This window comes from Sinocyclocheilus grahami, unplaced genomic scaffold, assembly GCF_001515645.1.
Source record: "Sinocyclocheilus grahami isolate Dianchi unplaced genomic scaffold, SAMN03320097.WGS_v1.1 scaffold88.1, whole genome shotgun sequence".
Classification (NCBI taxonomy): domain Eukaryota; kingdom Metazoa; phylum Chordata; class Actinopteri; order Cypriniformes; family Cyprinidae; genus Sinocyclocheilus; species Sinocyclocheilus grahami.
This window is the reverse complement of record NW_015505267.1, coordinates 27,415-41,369: the sequence shown is the minus strand read 5'-3', so window position 1 is coordinate 41,369 and position 13,955 is coordinate 27,415. Positions and strand designations below refer to the sequence as shown.

Genomic DNA, 13,955 nt, shown 5'->3' with positions numbered 1-13,955 from the left:
GGTTTCTTAAGAAGTGGGGTTATACGAGCCTGTTTAAATGTTGAGGGAAAAACACCAGTGTGAAGGGATGTGTTAGCGATGTGAGTGAGTGCAGGTACAACGGCAGGAGAAATGGCTTGAAGGAGATGAGATGGAATAGGATCAAGCGGACAAGTAGTTGGATGATTGGAAAGGATGAGTTTAGAGACTTCTGCCTCAGAGAGTGGAGAGAAGGATAAAATAGAGTGTATGTTTACTGGTAAGATGTGTTTGACCGTTTGTGGTGTGGCAAATTGTAAACTGAGGTTTGTAATTTTATTAATGAAGAATATGGCAAAGTCGTCAGCTGTTAGAGTTGATGAAGGAGGGGGAGGAGGAGGACAAAGGAGGGAGGAAAATTTTTAAAAAGCATGCGAGAGTTGGGAGAATTGTTAATTTTGTTGTGATAGTATGTCCTTTTAGCAGTGGAGACATTAGCAGAGAATGAAGAGAGGAGTGATCGATATACATTAAGGTCAGTAGGATTTTGTGATTTGCGCCATACTCTTTCTGCAGCTCTGAGCTTAGAACGATGCTCATGGAGAATATCAGATAGCCAAGGGGCAGAAGAGGTGGTACGAGCTGGCCTGGAAGACAAGGGGCAGACAGTGTCTAAACAAGACGTAAGAGTGGAGCAGAAAGTATCAGTAGCACTGTTAACATCAAGAGATGATAACTGTTCAGGGGAAGGAAGCAAAGATGAAACCATAGCAGATAGCCGGGAGGGTGAGAGTGAGCGTAGGTTACGTCGAAAAGTGACAGGTGTAGGGGTATGTGATGTGTCAGGAGGAACCATGTTGAGGTTAAGAGTGAGGAGGAAGTGATCCGAGGTGTGCAGTGGAGTAACCAGTACATGATCAGTGGAGCAGTGTCGTGTGTAAATAAGTTCCAGTTGGTTGCCTGATTTGGGAGTAGCCATAGTTAACACTCACTTGAGATCAAAAGAGGCAAGCAGAGTGTTGAAGTCTGCATCCTGAGATTGCTCAGGCTGAGTGAATTATCACTTTAATTCATCATCCATCATATAATGTTACCTTGATAACATAAGTAACATACCTTGACAAAATTTGTATTTGTAAATGTTGAGATTGCTGAAGCAAATAAATATTTTGTTTCTATAAATCAAATTTATAAATCAATCAGTTAATCAATCAATCAATCAATCAATCAATCAATCAATCAATCAGTCAAATTAATCCATCCATGTGGTGTGTGGTAAAAAACATTTTAACACTAGGGATACAGAAATTGATACCATATTGGTTACTAGCCATTATTATTATATTATAGAGATTACAAATCAATATTGGAAAGCCATTATTATTATACTATTATAGAGATTACAAATCAATATTGGAAAGCCATTATTATTATAGAGATTACAAATCAATATTGGAAATGTAATTGTTCATGCTCATTCCCTCATGCTCATCTAAATTTACATTTAGATTACTTTTTTGCCATATAATGCGTAAAGTTAACACTAATAATTTAATAAATTAAATCTTCAGCCAATCTCAAAATGAATATCTATATTTTATATTGTACATTATAATTTTGTGATGCCTAAATTCACATTACAGCGTTTAAAACAACCAATTTTAGTTTTTAGTATTTTATTTTTAATCTGTTTAGACAAACTAATCCAGAATTTTAATGTGTATTTTTTGACTTTCTGTCATGTTTATAAAAATAATTATAGGCTTATAGATATAAACTAGAATTGTAATGTCACTGCATCACTATTTTCCTCTGAAAGTCCTTGAGGGCATAAAAGCATTTGAGCACTTCTCAAAGTATAATGCCTTTCCCCCCTGTCCAATTTCCACCCTCTTCCATCCATTTTGTCTCATGCATCATCACTTCTCTGGGGCTCCTTTCGTTTTGTTCCTCTCTAATTCTCTTTCGTGCTGAAGGAGAGCATTTCACCTTTAATAAAGCACCTCTGAAGTACAGAGACAAAAGTTGTTTCATTGTTTTATTGGATCAATATCACAGCTGTGTGCAGCATACAGCAGAACGAAAACAAGCTCCATAGCAACCTCTAACAAGACACACCCGGAGCCATTAAGAAGTTCTTCACAAGGCCGAAAACAGTGTAGGAGGAAAACAGGCACAACAAGAGGAAGAACTGAGCTTGATGGACTCTTGTGGCGTGGGACTCCTCTAAACAGGTGACACTGCAGTTTGTCCGGGGTCATCTTTTGGCGATGGGCAGAAGAGTTCATTTACAGATGACCTGCGTTGGGATTCAATCATAACTGTGTCACAGGTATACCTGCTCTATAGGAAACTACTTTGCTGGCCTTCCTGCCTTCGGCTTTTTAGAAGAAACTGCAACCCTGCTGAAAAGAAAACAGCTTAAGCCAGCTGTTTTTTGTGAGTCTTAGCTGGTTTAACCTAAACTAGCTGGTCTCTAAGCCTGGAAGTCTAAGACTTTTTTGTCAGCTCCCTTCCTGACTTATATGTAAACATATAGAAATAATTATTTATTGCCAAATGGCTTATGTTACATCATTTATATGCAATTACATGCTAATTTGTTCGATAATGGATGCATTTAAGGAGATTGCAGTGCAGGTGCTATTTGCGTACATGTTTAGTCTGTGTGTGCGCCTAATACAGGTTGGGGAAAAATCTGTTAAAAACTGTGCAAAATGTGACAGCATTGTTTTGGGAATGTTTTTTAATGGAAATTAGATCACAAAGGTCATACAAAGGTTTCTTTTTGTATGTTAAAATGCACAAATGTGTTGTGTGTTGTCATGAAAAAGGTTAAATGATGCTAGGCTGAGTATGTTAGGCTATGTTAGCCGCAGTGTTGGACAAGTTACTCTGAAAATGTAATCAAATTACTGATTACTGATTACTCCTTTTAAAAGTAATCATGTTACTGTTCTGATTCCTTTATTTCAAAAGTAATTAGTAATTAGTTGCATTACTAGTTACGTTATTTTTTTCTCCATTAAATTTATGAAAGCCCAGTATACACGCTCCCGATAAATATTTGTTATTAAAGCATCAACATTCACAGAACACTGTTATTTTTAACTAAAGCAAGTGGCTGCTGCATGCATGGTTTGGCATCTTTATAATCTCTAAAAGACATCTCAGTTCCCTTTCATTCGGTCACTCCGAGTCACGAGGAATGACGAATTGGAATCTCGCTTAGAGAAACCAATCCACTTTGAGTGTAAACTAAATGAGCCAATGCACATTGGCATGCGATGATTGCATCCAGCTGCCGCTGATCACAGCGTGAGCATAAAAAGGCAGGCGGTGCAACGCATACCAGTTTTTCGCTTCGGAGCTGAGCGACAACATAGTTCTGCTCCTACCAAACTGCTTCGTGTGTGACGAGTCTATCGCGCTCTCGGCAGCTTTTTGTGGCAGCCGGCGAGTGGGTTGCACACTTCAGACTGCACTTCCCCCTGTCGTGCTGCAAACGGCCGTTCCCTCAGCACGTAAAAGAGCATGTCTCTAAAAGAGTCAATTTCTCTCAAAGAGTACAATAAGCGGATGCGTCTTTGTAAAGACGACGGATCAACCCGTGCGTTTCTGGATGTGGTTGTAACCTGGCACCGGGTGATGGTCACGATCGCTGCCTCACATGTCTGGGCATTAAACATGCTGAGGTGGCATTCGGAGCTGCGGGCCAGGCTCTGTTTCCTCCAGGGGGGCGGAGCTCCGTTGCCTCTGCCGCGATCTAGTGTTTGTCCTGGCGGCAGCCAGGTGTGGACTACTTCGGGCAGTAGCACGGGCGGTCTGAGGGTTACAGTGGTGGCAAACCCCTCAGGGAACCAACCCTCGGGGGACCATCACTCCTCAAGCGCTTCGCAGCCAGTTGAGCTGCCAAAGGAACGCGCTGGGCCCTCTTCAAAGAGCGTATCAGCGGTATCCTTTGGTGCTCCTCCCGACGACCGGATGTCGATCACTGCATCGAAGAGAGAGCTCTCTGGAGAGGAAGTTTTGGCTGCGCTGCCACCCTCCGGGACGGTGGCAGGGCCTGAATCGGATCCAGAGATGTCGGCTATGCTTTCCCGGGCCCTCGAGGTTGGACAAATGGTTTCTCAGGGTGGCTCGTGCTGGTTCTCAGCGCCCCCGCCTCAGTGCCTTTCTTCCCGGAGGTGCATGAGGAGCTCACCAGGTCATGGACGGCACCTTTTATTGCCGGAAACCGACCTGCTGGTTCATCCTCCCTCACCACCCTCAACGGTGGTGCAGCTAGGGGGTATACAAGGGTCCCCCCGGTGGAGTGGTCTGTAGGTACTCATCTGGCCTGTCCGGCGATGCTTATATGGCCTGTGGAGAAGCTGTCTCCGCCATAAATGCTATGGCGTTACTGCAGGTTCATCAGGCCAAAGCACTGAGGGACCTGCACGAGGGTGGTCATGATCCGGAGGAGTTGGGTCCCTGCGTTCCACCTTGCTGCCCCACTGCGGGTACAGCGGTGGTTCTGCTGGTCCCGCTTGCATGGTATCTGGGTGCCCGGCTAGCACTACCCAACCCGTCTCGTTGGCTTCTGCGGACCATCAGCCTCGGCGATGCGATTCAGTTCACCCGGCATCCCCCCTCGCCGGTTACCATTCTAGATGTTGACGCAGAAACGCACCTTGGGGTGCATACGTCCCAGAGATTGGTTTGCAGCAATCGACCTGAAGGATGCGTACTTTCATGTGTCGATCCTTCTGCACCGCAGACCATTTCTGCGGTTCGCGTTCGAAGTACGAGCATATCATTACGAGGTCCTGCCCTACAGGCTGTCCCTGTCGTCCCGTGTCTTCACTTAAGTTGCGGAGGCAGCCCTTGTTCCCCTGAGAGAACAGGGCGTTCACATTCCCAACTACCTCAATGACTGGCTCATACTAGCTCAGTCTCAGCATCAGTTGTGTGCACACTGGGATTTTCGCACCTCAGCTGGTTGGGCCTTGAGGTCAACTGGGAAAAGAGCAAACTCTACCTGACGCAGAGGATCACTTTTCTCGGTTATGGAGTTGGATTCGGTCGAACAGACAGCACGCCTCACGGAGGAACATGCGCGGTCGGTACTGAACTGCTTGAATTCGTTCAAGGGCAGGACAGTAATCCCACTGAAACTATTTCAGAGGCTCCTGGGGCATATGGCAGCGGCAGTTACGCCGCTGGGGCTGCTTCATATGAGACCTCTAGCACTGGCTTCATGGCCGAGTCCCAAGGTGGGCGTGGCAGCGCGGCACTCACCGGGTCCAAGTTACACCGGCCTGACGCCAAATCTTCACCCCGTGGTCAGACCTTACGTTCCTCTGGGCAGGAGTGCCCCTAGAACAGGTCTCCAGGCATGCTGTGGTTTACATGGATGCCTCCACCACCGGCTGGAGGGCCACGTACAATGGGCACGCAGTGTCGGGGGTATGGACGGGCCCCCAACTGCACTGGCATATCAATTTCCTACAGTTGTTAGCAGTACGCCTTGCCTTGAACCATCTCTCATCTCTTACGAGGCAAGCACGTGCTGGTCCGAACGGACAACACAGCGACCGTTGCATACATCAACCAACAAGGTGGTCTGCGCTCCCGTCACATGTCACAACTCGCCCGCCACCACCTCCTTTGGAGTCAGAAGGTTCTGAGGTAATTTCGTGCCATTCACATTCCGGGTCTGCTCAACCGTACGGCCAACCAGCTGTCACGAGCTACGCTCCCAGGAGAATGGAGACTCCATCCTCAGACGGTCCAGCTGTTTTGGAGATGTTTTGAAGCCGCTCAGGTAGACCTGTTTGCCTCTCCAGAAACCTCTCACTGCCAGTTGTTCTACTCCCTGACTGAGGGAACACTCGGCACGAACGCACTGGCACACAGCTGGCTGCGGGGCCTGTGCAAGTATGCGTTTACCCCAGTGAGCCTTCTCGCACAGACACTGTGCAAGGTCAGGGAGGAAGAGGATCAGGTCCTGCTTGTGGCATCGTATTGGCCCACTCTGACCTGGTTCCCCGAACTAATGCTCCTCGCGACAGCCCCTCCCTGGCAGATTCCTCTGAGGAAGGATCTACTGACTCAGAGACGGGGCACCCTGTGGCACCCACGTTCAGACATCTGGCTGCCCCCGAAAGAAGGCAGACCCCACCCAAGCTTTGCTCTTTCCCGTCCGAGCCTTGAGATGCTATGTAGGCTGGACACAAAGCTTTAGAACCTCAGACCAGCTCTTTGTCTGTTACGGAGGCCGGCAGAAGGGGAATGCTGTCTCTAAGCAGAGGATAGCCCACTGGATTGTGGATGCCATCACCCTGGCTTATCAGGCACAGGGTGTGCCCTGCCCGCTCAGGTTGCGAGCTCACTCTACTAGGAGTGTTCCATCCTCCTGGGCGCTGGCTCGTGGCGCCTCGCTGACAGATATTTGTAGAGCTGCGGGCTACACGTTCGCTAGATTCTATAGCCTTCGTGTGGAGCCGGTATCCTCCTGTATTCTCACCTCAAACGGGTAGAGGCGCTGAGATGCCCCGGTTTAGTGTCGGCTTGCTAAAACTGCTCCAGAGTGTCCGTACTGTAGGCCCTGTCAAGCTCCTCCGTCTCCTCGGCAGCCAGACATGGCGGAACGTCCGGCACCAGGCCCTCACTCGCTGAATCCGTGAGAACCGGTAGAGGGCTGGGTTCCAAATGTAGAGGCCTAAGTGGTTCCCATATGTGTAAAGTCCACGGTATAGCCTCAGAGCCCGTGTTTCCCCGGCAGACTTCTTCCATATGCACCTAAACGGATTTCATATGTGTAAGTGCTTCTGAAACCTCCTTCGGGAAGGATGGGGCTTCCGCAACGTTCCTGTTCCAAGTGAAACGGGTACGTTTTCCCAGTGTTATCCAATCTCACTGAGTGGGTAGTGCTATGACAACAGTGACTGGTCTTCTTGTTGCGAGCCCCGGCCTACATCACAAAGGGGCGGAAGCGGCTCGCACAGGACACTGGAAGGGGCAGTATCCATGGCGTTTTGGTAGGGATCCCAATTCGTCGGTCACCAACGTGACTCGGAGTGACCGACTGAAAGGGAACGTCTCTGTTATGTATGTAACCCTCGTTCCCTGAAGGAGGGAATGGAGACGTCACGTCCCGTCGCCACGGCTGCTATACCACCGCTGAGCGGCCGGGTCACCGGCTCGGCTCCTCAGCGAAAACCTGGTATGCGTTGCACCGGCTACCTTTTTATGCTCACGCTGTGATCAGCAGCAGCTGGATACATTCATCGTATGCCATTGCATGCATTGGCTCGTTTAGTTTACACTTGAAGTGGATTGGTCTCTCTAAGCGAGATCCCAATTTGTCGGTCACCGACGTGACATCTCCGTTCCCTCCTTCAGGGAACGAGGATTACATACGTAACCGAGACGTTCATCGCAATCTCACAAATCTCTGTTATTACACAATAAATATATGTATAATGAATCTTTCATAATATCTACAATTCGTGTTATAATGAGAGGATTCATGAGCACGCAAATTTCAGCACTGCATTGCTCAACGCTGCAAACACGTGTTATAGCCTAAATAGAAACTCTGCATACGCTTGCTCCTGTTAATCGTTTATATTTTATATTAGTCCATGTTGCTTTTGTGCAATAGATGTATAACAATTTATTTGTTTTAGATATTTTATGTTTAGATATTTCTATTATGCGGGAGTCCCGTGAATCATTTTATTCTCCCGCATCCCGCACACACACGAGTGTCTACCCGCCCGCACCAGCACTCGCCCATCTTGTCCCGCACTGCGCTCTGTTGCGTCGGGTCTCGTGGGAGAGCAGGCACTTGACTCGACAGTGCATGTGTAACAACCTTTTTACAATCCCTAGATTATAAAACACTGCATTCTGTCAGCAATGTAACACGCCAGTAACGTATAGAGCCTTCGGCTTGTAACTATACTCTAATTACTATTTTGAAAATTATAACGCGTTAAATTACTCCGTTACTAAAAAAGTAATCAAATTACAGTAACGCATTACTAAGTAATGCTATACATGCAATGGGGTTTATTGCTCTTGATGAAAACAACTTTTAGAAAGGGCGTTTTATGAAAAGAGGGGGGGGGGATTCATAAGAGGCTATTGTTAATTTGTATTTAAAGTCATTAGTAAATAACTGAGCTTTCATTAGCGAGGGAAGTTGCGGCAATCTAATTTGCACAAAAATATGCTTTACACAAAAGCCAAATGAACTGCAGGTGGTAGCACTGGTCACACTAGCCAATGAAAGATGTTTTAATATACAAATGGATGTTTTACAAGCTTCAGCTGCTAGTATATTAATTAATAATCATCTGGAGAGTGGTGTTATATCATGATTTAAGACTTCTCACTGTGTGTTCATCATTGCCAACAAGAATCATTTGGTAAATAATTCTGAATTTAGATTAGTAAGTAATGGGTTACCGCTAAGTAATGCGTTACTGCCCAACACTGGTTAGCCGCAAGCACCTTAGCCTAGCATACTTCAGAAAGAAAACTGATTGTCTCTATCTATCTATCCATCCATCCATCCATCCATCCATCAAAAATAAAAAAGGAAGCCAATAATTGTATTATCTAGGTTTGTTTCAAGCAATACTATCTAGCTTTACTTTAAACAATAGAGACAATGTGAGTGTATACGTGTGTGCTTGTGCTTCTGTCAGCATGACTTCTTGATTTGTTGTTTTCACGATCCGCTTTAGTCCATGTTACAGTCGCTTACATTAACAACCCGTCCACTAAACAAGACAGCTCTCATTGTGCTATAAAAATCTGCAATTTCACATCTGTTTGCCGGCCACAGTAATACACCAGGATTTGAAGGCCTCCTCCGGTGAAACCTGCATTTGTGCTCGGCAGAGTCTTAGCTAAACCACTCGGTGCATTTCTTAGAAATAATAATGTTCCCTGGGTTAACAGAGCCTGTAATTATAAAGGAGAAAAACAGTATTAGTGTATGATCTGGCAGAAAGGATCTGTGTGGGGAAGATAAATAAAGCTAACAGGGGCTTTTCATGTGGACAATTACTTTGCCTGGATTCATTTTCTAAATGGGATATTTCATCTTAAGCTTAATTACAAGATATGGGAAGGTTCAAGGTGGGCAGCCTCTGTGATTCGATACATGCAATGGGTTTTATTGCTCTTGATGAAAACAACTTTTAGAAAGGGTGTTTTATGAAAAAGGGGGGGGTTCATAAGAGGCTATTGTTCATTTGTATTTAAAGTCATTAGTTAATAACTGAGCTTTCATTAGCGAGGGAAGTTGCGGAAATCTAATTTGCACAAAAATATGCTTTACACAAAAGCCAAATGAACTGCAGGTGGTAGCACTGGTCACACTAGCCAATGAAAGATGTTTTAATATACAAATGGATGTCATTTACAAGCTTCAGCTGCTAGTATATTAATTAATAATCATCTGGAGAGTGGTGTTATATCATGATTTAAGACTTCTCACTGTGTGTTCATCATTGCCAACAAGAATCATTTGGTAAATAATTCTGAATTTAGATTTAAAATATGAGATCAAGCAAACAAGTTTATATTTAGCATGTGTGCATGTTTTATTCACAACTGTGTTTGCCTGTGAGTGTGTGTAATTAACGTTTCTTGTTTTCTTTGCTTCTAACTTGCAACACTCTGATGAAACACAATGGACTTTGCTGCATTTATCCAGTCGCATGTGAGTTCTGCTGATAAACTTGAACAAATTAAAAATCTACACAACAACTGACTTTATACTGCTTTGTGGGTCAATATATTGACCAATATAGAATATTTAAATTTTTAGGTGTCCAATATCACATATGTACGCCATACAACAACTTATTGGTTTCGATTATTGTTTTGATTTTCAGTTTTGGCACAGTGATAACTAAATTATCAAATTGTACTATTAATAATTATAGTAAAAATAATAATAAACAACAACAAATAATGATAATAATATTAATTGTTGTTGTTGTTGATGTTAAATTTAAATAATTCGTGTTTACAAAAGGACATTTGGCATTTCTTATTAGCTTTGTTTTTATTTCAGTTTTAGTTTTAGTAATGCTAGTACTTCAACCTATTTAATATCAGTTAGTTGCCAAGGCAGCATTTCTAAGCTTTTTAAGTTTATTTTATATTTTAGTAAAAAAAAAAAAAATTAACTAAAATAATTGTAATATTTTTAGTTTTAGAACAACACTGACATTTAGAGCAATTATTTGAGGATTTATTGGTTGATACAAAGTTAAGGAATGATAAATAGATATTCATATTTAGGTAATTAATAAAATGATTAAAGTACATAAAAAACTATTTGCATTTGTTTTGTTTTAGGCTTAGTTTTAGTGTTTTGTAACTGTACCATTTCAATAACGTAAACATTAATATGATTGTGGGTACTTTCCTGTGATATAGGTGATCTCATCTGACATGAAGGAAGACCACATCTTCCGTCTGACAGGAAGGGGAGCAGACCAAGACCCTAAGGGTGTGTTCAGCATCAACCGACTGACGGGAGATGTGGCAGTTAGCCGAGCCCTGGACCGAGAGGCCATCGCATACTACCATGTGAGTGAGATATTAACTCTGTTATCTACTGCGTTCTGCTTTCCTCCCTTGCATACTGTCAGTAAGTATGTAGAAGTTCAGTTAAAGAGCTCAACATTAAACTGCAGGTTTATTTAAGTCATATTAGACTGTCACACGAATAACCGAATGTCCCTATTCGAAAAGAAAATATGTTTTTGCTTCACCCCATGCATCAAGGCGATTAATGGCTGTAATGACTCGTGTCTCTTTGGCAGCCAGCGAGCGGCTCAGTGAAGGAAAGCCGAATGCTGTACAGGATGTGGGACTCCAGTTAGGCAGTTATTCTACAAAACGTGTGTGTGATCAATGATGCAGATGTCAGCTGGCCTGTCAGACACTCGGCTAATGTGTGTTGCGAGTTTGTGCTTGTGAACATGTTGGCTCCTTTCCGTTTTTGCATTAGCGGTCTGATGGTGACTTTATCAGGTTGACTGATAAAGCTTTGTAGAGGGAAAAAAAGGCTCTTTAAAAACCTCATTATATAAACAACAAAAAAAATGTTAAATGAGTAAATGTGTTACTCAAAAGTTCAAAAAGTTCAAAAGTTTGAGTTCAATAAGATTTTTATTTAAAAAAAAAAAACTTTTATTCAGCAAAGATGGATTACATTGATCAAAAGTTACATTTAAGTAATTTATAATGTTACAAAATATTTATATTTCAAATAAATGTTCTTTTTAGCTTTCAATTGATTGCAAAGTTACTTGACTTATCAGAAATGTTACTTGAGCACCAAATCAGCATATTAGAATGATTTCTGAAGGATCATGTGACACTGAAGCTTGCAGTAATGACTGCTGGAAATTCAGTTTTGCCAACTCAGGAAGTAATTACATTTTAAGATGTATTAAAATTAAAAACTGTTATTTTGAATCATAATATTATTTCACAATATTACTGTTTTTAACTATTTAAAAAACAAAAAAAAAAATGCTAACCCCAAACTTTTGCAAAGTAGTGTTGAGACCATTGTATCCTAGTTTACTTAAAAGTTGACACTTCACTTTTAGCGTCTGTAATACCTGAAAAAAGCAATCTGTTCCTATTTATCTTAATGGCAGTTTGTCAGCTCTGGTGCAGGTCTAAAGCTTATTGGCTAGCCCTTCAATAAATCCCACCCCCTTCCTGTTTTAATAGGCAATGCATCAAAACATGAAACGATTTCTTAGGGTCTTTAATCGGAAAAGGATAGACCTTTCAATATGTAGAGCTTTGCCAAAGAAAGGACCACCCAGTGGTAACTCCAGATAACAAGATATACAATACGATTCCTTTGAATTGTGTGCTCAGTTGAGCGAGTTGTTACTTTGATTCGAGAATTCCAGAGCTCTTGTTCTCTTTCTCTTTGTGTCCTCTGCCATTTGACAGATAAAGGAGGGTTTACCTGGTTTCTATCCCCCTGTAGAGGAGAACTAAAGCGGCTCTGCTTAGTTTGATATCCACCTGTCTGGCTAGGAACAGATTTAATAAAAAAGAGTTGCTCTTCTTCCGTCCTCATTTTGTTCCGCCCCACTGGAATGCTCCGATAAAGTGTTCTTAGCAAGGTTTTTGAAAATCTCTGACAGCCTGACGCCTTGGGTTTGTCTTTTCAATAAAAAAAATCTTCTTTTCCTATTAAGAGATCATTCTTTATAGTATTGCTGCTTTTTTGGAGCCGTTGCGTACAGGCTGTTCTTGCTAGGGGCATTACAAAAGTCGAACAAGTGTGTGTGTGTGTGTGTGTGTTTATTCTGGCCTAAAAAGTTCTGTGAGGAAAGATGGCAGATTCCAAATCAGATACTTCTCGGGTTTGTCACTGTCCGCTGGCTGAGGAGCTGCCTTTGAGATGGAAGGGAATGCTAACACAGACAGTACCAGACAGTTTTGGGAAGTAAAAGTAGCAATGCTTACATAAGTTTTCCAGAGTAGCTCTTGTGGTAGCCATTTATTTCTATCCAGTAGCCGTGTGGCCTCAACAAACAGTACATGACTCTTCGTAATGTCGGAAGGAATAATCAAACACACTCGCCTAAGCTTTTCTCTCTCAAACTGTTCAAAAGTTTTGTGTCTGTAAGAATTTTTAATGTTCTTGAAAGTCAAAAATATTTTCTGTAAATGTTCTTTTTAAATCTGCTGATGTGAATTTTGTCAACTTTTACAAGTAAACTTGGACACAAGGGTCTCAAAACTACACTATTGTTTAAAAGTTTGAGGTTAATGTTTTTTTTTTTTTTTAAGTGTTTTATGTGTGCCAAGGCTGCATTGATTGGATCAAAAATACAGAAATACTGTAAAATATAATTACAGTTTAAGATAATTGATTCTTGATTTTTAAATGTCATTTATTACTGTGTTGGCAAAGCTTTTTGTTTTATAGCAGCCATTACTCCAGTCTTCAGTCTTCAAAATGTGATGAATAGAAATCAATCAGTCAATCATAAGGACCCCAAAGTTTTGCATGGTAGCCTGGGAAAGTCTGATCTAATCTAGAGTCTTTTCATCCTAATTGATTTTTTTTCTCAAATGTAGCATTGTAAAGTATTGGATAGATGATGTAAATGAAAAAATAGAAAAAAAGGTGAATTCATTCAAGTCCATGAACAGTATGTTGAATTATATTTGACTTGGTTATGAACTTTGTTTTATTTAGTACAAATTTAGCATTTGAAGTTTGGCACTGTCACCGTCTGAGAGTTATTCATTCATAGCTCATTGTTTTTGTGCTAGCAAAAATGCAGCTTGATTAAATCATACATTGTGTCATGGGATAGTTTTTGTTTGTAGCGTGTACTGTACCTGACTACTTTTTCTAAACAGTAGCTTGACTGTGGTTTAACAGCTTCAAATTACGATTAGCTTGGAGCTACATTTCCATTGTAGCTGCCCCAACACTGAGGATGGCTTTTACACTATTGTATAACCACCATAGTTTAGGTCTGCTGGTCACGGCAGAGTGGGTGTGTGCTCTGAAGAGGAGGGTAATCTCAGGTCCGCAGACCCCAGTCGGGATCAAAGCCCTCACTCGGCAGAGCACTTGACATTTACATCTCCTTATCTCCCTTTCTCTCACATCCACACCACCCGCAGTCTAAAAAGCGTGCGTCAAGCACGTGCACATCAAAGCTTGACATTTTACAGCACTAATGCTCACACACTCCTATCTTGATGAAGGAATGATGCTAACCACAGCTGTTTTTGCATATGGCTGTGTCTTTCTGAGAATGATTACTCTTTCTGTTAGTGAAGCATTGAAATGATTTTTGTTACTAAAGCAACAAAACTGACATTAAAGTTTTAATTTAGCTAAAAACCGAAACAGAAAATTAAGTTTTGGTAATTCATTTGGGTAATTGAAATCAATGTGTTCTTCAGGGTGTTGTGTTCTCAACTGATATATT

General features: G+C 42.3%; 1 protein-coding gene across 1 annotated transcript in view; it reads left to right on the top strand.

The window, feature by feature from the left end:
- The window catches only part of LOC107587012 (cadherin-13-like), a 171,739-nt gene extending 160,865 nt beyond the window's left edge, over window positions 1-10,874 (top strand). Inside the window, exons 5-7 of the mRNA XM_016274605.1 lie at window positions 9,674-9,679; window positions 10,405-10,557; window positions 10,794-10,874. Of these exons, the coding sequence (XP_016130091.1) occupies window positions 9,674-9,679; window positions 10,405-10,557; window positions 10,794-10,853 (219 nt within the window). The 3' untranslated portion in view covers window positions 10,854-10,874. The remainder of the gene's footprint in view (window positions 1-9,673; window positions 9,680-10,404; window positions 10,558-10,793) is intronic.
- The last annotated feature ends 3,081 nt before the right edge of the window (window positions 10,875-13,955 follow it).